Source organism: Anas platyrhynchos, chromosome 30, assembly GCF_047663525.1.
Source record: "Anas platyrhynchos isolate ZD024472 breed Pekin duck chromosome 30, IASCAAS_PekinDuck_T2T, whole genome shotgun sequence".
In the NCBI taxonomy this organism is placed as follows: Eukaryota; Metazoa; Chordata; class Aves; order Anseriformes; family Anatidae; genus Anas; species Anas platyrhynchos.
Window position 1 is genome coordinate 4,231,246 of NC_092616.1, and position 6,350 is coordinate 4,237,595.

The 6,350-nt window shown below is 48.3% G+C and overlaps 1 protein-coding gene across 1 annotated transcript; it reads left to right on the forward strand.

Annotated features, from left to right (window-relative positions):
- The first annotated feature begins 374 nt into the window (after positions 1 to 374).
- LOC139999847 (olfactory receptor 14C36-like) lies at positions 375 to 4,527 on the forward strand. Its single transcript, XM_072029473.1, has 2 exons — positions 375 to 1,123; positions 4,455 to 4,527. The coding sequence occupies exons 1-2, from the start codon at positions 375 to 377 to the stop codon at positions 4,525 to 4,527; spliced, it is 822 nt and encodes a 273-aa protein (XP_071885574.1).
- The last annotated feature ends 1,823 nt before the right edge of the window (positions 4,528 to 6,350 follow it).

Genomic DNA, 6,350 nt, shown 5'->3' on the forward strand with positions numbered 1-6,350 from the left:
ATATGGACAGACTGTCCTTACTGCACTAAGGGTAGTCATTTTGCTAGCTGGGACTCACAAGATCTTACCTGGAATACAAACGCCAGGGTTTTCTACTGTTCCTGAGTGTGACACAGGCAACTGGAACAAACTACACCATGCACTCTATTCTGCAGTCAAGGGTTTTGAGAGTGGTATTGCTGGGAAGTCCACATACATCAAAGAGAGATTTATTCAGACATCACTCCTGGTTTGTTTTCACATTGAGCTGCAGGACAGGCCTGATTTCTGCAGAGCCCACAGCAGAGTCCCCTGCTCTCATCTACCTGGCTGCCCTCCTGGGCAACGGCCTCATCCTCACTGCCGTAGCCTGCGACCACCGCCTCCACACCCCCATGTACTTCTTCCTCCTCAACCTCGCTCTCCTCGACCTGGGCTGCATCTCCACCACTGTCCCCAAAGCCATGGCCAATTCTCTCTGGGATGCTAGGGCCATTTCCTACACAGGATGTGCTGCACAGGTCTTTTTCTTCTTCTTTTTGTTTTCAGTAGAATATTGTCTTCTCACCATCATGTCCTATGACCGCTACGTTGCCATCTGTAAGCCACTGCACTACGGGACCCTCCTGGGCAGCAGAGCTTGTGCCCAGATGGCAGCAGCTGCCTGGGGCAGTGGGGTTCTTTATGCTCTGCTCCACACTGCCAATACATTTTCACTGCCATTCTGCAGAGGCCGTGTTATTGACCAATTTTTCTGTGAAGTTCCCCAGATCCTAAAGCTCTCTTGCTCTGATTCCCATCTCAGGGAAATTAGGCTTCTCACATTTAGTGTTTTTGTGTTTTTGGGGTGTTTTGTTTACATTGTGCTGTCCTACGTGCAGATCTTCAGGGCCGTGCTGAGGATGCCCTCTGAGCGGGGCCGGCACAAAGCTTTTTCCACGTGCCTCCCTCACCTGTTCGTGGTCTCCCTGTTTATCAGCACTGGCATTTTTTCCTACCTGAAGCCCACCTCTATCTCCTCCCCATCCCTGAACCTGGCAGTGGCAGTTCTATACTCGGTGCTGCCTCAAGTATTGAACCCCCTCATCTACAGCATGAGGAACCAGGAGCTCAAGGAAGCCATTAGGAAAGTGATGTCATGGATGTTTTCCAGGATGTGCTGAGGAATTTGATTGGACCTTTCAGCAGATATAGGCTTCTTTTCTTTATCTTGATCAGCACACTACAATCATCTGAAATGATGGAACACTTCTAATGTAATGCTTACTTTCTCTCTCTCTCTTTTTTTTTTCTTTTTTTTTTTTTCCCCATGACATTAGAATATTATTTTTTTAAGGATGTGTATTGCAGGAGTAGAAAAAGTACTCATCTTCTCCCATACTTTCATTGCCAGGAGTCTGTCTCTTATGGACTTCACTTAATCTCCACAGTCCTTCAGGTATTTCCACCTGGCCTGAACTTTTGGGTAGACCTGTGCGGTGTCAAGAGTTGGACTTGATGAACCTTAAGGGTCCCTTCCAACTCAGGATATTCTATGATTCTATAACAGACCATATTGGATGCCACCTTTCCAGCAGACTATCTGGACACGCGCACTCTCCATTCTTCTCCAGATTCCCCTGCCCTTACTCTTTGATCATACAAATACATCTCACCTACCCAGTTGGTTTTCGGATCCTGAGGGAGCTTCAAGCTTGCCTGAATTCGTTTTCTATCTCATCATACTCACAGCCAACTCGGTAATTGTGTTTCTATACATCATTTCCTATCTCAAACATTCCCACATGGGAAGTCCCATATGGCTGCTGAGAGAAGTGCTGGGCACGAGGAGGGGAGGAGCAAGGTTATCCATACAGTCTAGGACTTCAAGGGACTGCTTTTCCTACACATACAGAGCTCCTTAGGAGAAACTTTGGACCAATGTCAACTAGAGAATGATGCTATCACTTCTTCTCAAAACTCTGAACTAATGAAAAATACTCTTAAATAAAGAAACTGCTTTCTGTAAAGTTGTCACTGAAACTTCCTCTTTACCAGCAGCTTTGATACCTCACTAATGAACAGGACAAGCCTAGAAGACTGGATGAAAATGGCTGAATTGTAATGATCCCCATGGTGCATTTGGTGCTGAGTCCATGAACCTCAGGTAGTGAGAGAATGATGTAACTGCAAGAGAAGTTAGTCAGAAGGAGACTTTGAAGTGTCCTGGAGTTTAATGGTCTCCAGTGAGGGTCATTACTGCCAAAGACTCCCCATGGACTTGTTACAGCAGACAATTAGAGGCCACGATTACAGATAGTCCAAGGCACTGTGCAGGAGACTCTGATACTGAGGAAAGATGAGGTCCTGTCCCTCACCCATGGCTCAGGGCTCTTTGTGGGGCAGTGGGATGTGGGGTGTGTGATGCTGTGTGAAGGACAACGCTATGACACCTGCTGGCCTCCCCACTGGGTTGCAAGGAGGCAACAAGGCCCCGTTGTCATGAGCACAGCATCTGTCCTCGTGAGCCTCAGTAGCCGAGACAACTGCCATAGCCAGGGGGACAAAGACCTTAGTGCTGTTGGGGCCTTGCAGCCTTGTCAGTGCTCTTGGTATTCTCCAACGCAGGCTGTCCTGCACTGTCCTATCCCTGCCCCCAAATCACCCTTCAAGCAGGTGTCCTAACCCATCAGCCTTCTGGTACACTGTGAGCTGATCAGACAGATGAAACCTTACCAGCATCTTCCAATCCACATACCTGCTGCTGGCCTTCCAGCTTCTCAGGGAGATGTGACCAAGCTGTGTGCCTGTTGCTGTCCCACCGTATAATCGGGCAGAAGGGACTTGAAAACCCACACCCAAGGCCTCTTCCTGCATGGGGTCTATCAGGCTCTGTTGTAGTTAGATTCCAGGGGCTGAAGCTGATTGGTTCAGTTTAGCAAAGAGCAAAGGGGACAAAGACCTTAGTTCAGTTGGGGCCTTCCAGCCTTGCCAGTGATCTTGGTCTTCTCCACATGCCTGCTGGTGGCCTTCTAGCTTCTCAGGTAGATGTGACCAAGTTGTGTGCCAGCTGCTGTCCTACCACTTACTCAGGCAGAAGGAAAACCCCCATGAAAACCCACAGCCAAGGCCTCTTCTTGCATGGGGCCTGTCAGGCTCTCAGACAGAGCGCATCTCACAATCAGTGTGCCAAGCAGGTGCCTTCTGCTGCCTTATCAGGGATGCTGACAGGTGTGAGCTGAAAAGCACAGATGTTAGCCAGGAGGCAAGGGCTGACACAGCAGCTGCTTCAGGAAAAGGTCACCTCATAGGCCCTGTCCCCAGCCATGTTACTGCTGCTGGCCTGTCAGCTCCAGAGTCAGAGGTGACCAGACGGTTCCAATGGATTTGAAGTTTCTGAGGCACAACAGACCTCTTTATAACATACCCACCCAACACTCTCCTTGTGGGCCAGCCCCTGATGAGATAAAAAAGTAAGCCTCTTACATGAAATGTGTCAAGTAACTTTTCTGCCACTGCTAGAAACATTCTTCCTAGGATCTACTGCGTTCAGAGTGGCACATGATGTACCTCTACCCTGCCTTTCTCTTTTTCTTTCTCTTTGTGTTATGTCTTCAGAGAGTTCTCCAAAGGAACAAATCTTTGAATTGCAAAATATCTGATATTAGAGGAGACCCCTGAATGACATCTTCTTGGACTGTCCTGGTCAAAGCAAACTAAATAGACAAGGTTTCTCAAGGGCTCCTCTGGGCTTGGCACAAATCAGAAAGGATCTGAAAGCATGCTCCATCCTGTAATTCCGAGATTTAATAACAACATTCAACAGTGTTGGCACAACTGCTCATCACTGAGGGATGCTGCTAGGAATTGCTTGACAGGGAAACTTTGCACAACGGATGGCACTTAGGCCTGATTGTCCAGCCAAATTCCCACCCACAGTCTCATCCATTAGTTACATCCACATAGCACCATTCTCACTACAAGTATCTGGGAGGCAATGTCAACCTTGCTAAAGTACAGGTAGACAGTGTCACTTGCTTTCTCCTCCCCTATGGGTCCAGCAATCCTGTTTTTGTCCTTCAAGTGCCTGGAGGTGGCTGTGGAAAAGCTTGCCCCATCACCTTCCCAGGGACTGAGGTGAGGCTCACCAGCCTTAATTCTTCCCACCCTCTTTTCTCTTCTTCTGGAAGACAGGTTTGACGTCCTTCTAAGTCTCCAGAAAGTTCTCTGATCCCTCTGGCACATTTGCTGACATAGTCCAGGAAGGCAGGGGAAGGTGATGCAGGAGACAGGCAAGAACACACAAGTCTTTGCCTTGCACACCCAAAGGCAGGCCATTGCAGTGGTTTTGGTGTCCCGCTGGCTCCTGCTGCCTCTCCCAGATGCTGGGAGGCACCCCAGCCCTGCAGTGCATTGCCCTGCTCTGCACTCATCTGAGATACTGTATGGCATGAGGGAGGAATGGACACAGGCTGAAGGTATTTGTGCTCACTCAGGTTTGCCTCAGTACATGAACAAAATGTACACACTGAAGCCTCATCTATACAGGGCACACATACGGACTTCTGACTTAGCCATTCAGTGTCCTCCTGGGGGGGAACAAACCACCTCTCTGAGCTGGGTTCCGAGCCTAAAAAGTCACCCAAGATGTAACCAGGACAATATCCACCTCTTATTCTCTACCGTATATACAATGACAGGTTCAAGACTTTCCAATAAGTCTTCATTAATCAACACCCTGCAATTAAAACACAAATATAATTCCCTTAGTCTATGGGCCTACTTAATGAAATGTCCATAAAATATTCAGTGATTCCATTTAGTCCATGAATTGGGTTCTATCTGTTGTTGTGACCCCAAAGGACAGGAGAAGACGTATGTTACATGGAGTGAGAGGGCACCAATGCCAGCTCAGGTTAGGTCACTACTGCACTTGCACTGCTCCTTGTGAGGCTCCTCTGTTATTGGTTCGAGTGTTTCCTGCTGTGGAACATGGCTATGTGGTGCTTATCTGCCTGCTGGGTTAAACCACAGCACAGACCAGGCCGCAAAATCTGACATTGCAATGAGCTCCTCCCCTCACCCCTGCTCCAGCCTGGGCTCATCCACCAGCCACAGCCCTTTAGAGGTGTATCTGTTCCAACACAGCCTTATTCATGAGTCTTATTCCCTTCAGAGCTTTACCTACGGTGTCATGGAATTACCAGCGGTCACGGATGCTTGCAGGTATACCTTCTGTGTTGTACACTTATCCATGTGCCACACTCTCTTCAGAGGTGTACCTGTTCTAGTGTGGCCTTTTCCATTGCAGAAGGATGATGAGGAGTTCTGGGCTGCAATGTAGAGATTCAGTGCAGAGATGATTCAGGCGAATATAGGTCTGGGACATATTGGCTGATAGAGGACCAACAGGGTCAGGCTTTGGAAGAAGCCTGATGTGTTGTGAGGAAACCACAGATATTGGTAAATCCTCAGAAAAATAAAGGGTTCTATTTCAAGATAAAGCCAGAAAGGATGGAGAGAAATTAGGGCAGCTTTGACAATCATGGGGTCAGAGTGAGCTGGGAAAGTGAATGTGTGGTAATAGGATGCAGGGATGCAAGCACAGGTAGAGGAAAAGTTGGGACAGGCTGTGGAGGGGGATGGCAGAGGGCCATTGTGGGGCTGGGGCCCCCAGTGTAACTGATGTCCTTAGGGCTACAGCTGCAGCCTCTTCCACTGAGGCTTACCAGCGGACACTGGTCCCTTACTGCCCCAGGGCCTTGTTACCTCCTCAACCCCACAGAGCATGGCAAGTGTCCTACCAGTGTCCTACACTCGGAATTACACACCCCCACATCACACTGCCCTTGCCAGAGCCCCGAGCAGCCCAGGAAGTGCACGATCCCCCTTCCCAGGGGATGCGCTCAGGCCTTGGCCATCCCCCTTGGTGAAACACATCAAGGGCTTTCAGAGTAACTTCTCCATTTGATTTTCCACCTGTAACCAGTGCTTCTGATTTCCTCCTCCCCCTATCTCCCATGGACAGGCACCTTGTCTGGTTATTTCCCTCGTGGTCTCTTCTGGGATGGCCCTCATCAGGGTTGGCCAACACCCTCAAACATTTGGGGGCTTGCTTCTGTCCTTTACTTCTTCAGAGACTTGCTTCAGGATCTGCAGTTCAGGAACTTGGCAGCAGAGGGCGAATCAACATGCAAAACTCCCTCACAAGCCAAGGCTTTGGGAATAATTCTCCCGAAGTCCTCAATTCCTATGGGGTTCATTAGGGACATGCCAGGAATCTCCTTAAAGGGACTGACTTCAATAATAATAATAATAATAATAATAATAATAATAATAATAATAATAATAATAATAATAATAATAATAATAATAACACTTATAGGAAAGAA

Bases quoted from the DNA above. Each gene is read 5' to 3' on its own strand.
- LOC139999847 (XM_072029473.1), top strand. From the start codon at position 375: ATGTACTTCTTCCTCCTCAACCTCGCTCTCCTCGACCTGGGCTGCATC. The intron at 1,124-4,454 runs GTTTTCCAGGAT...GTGCTCACTCAG, and splicing joins AGGAAAGTGATGTCATGGAT to GTTTGCCTCAGTACATGAAC.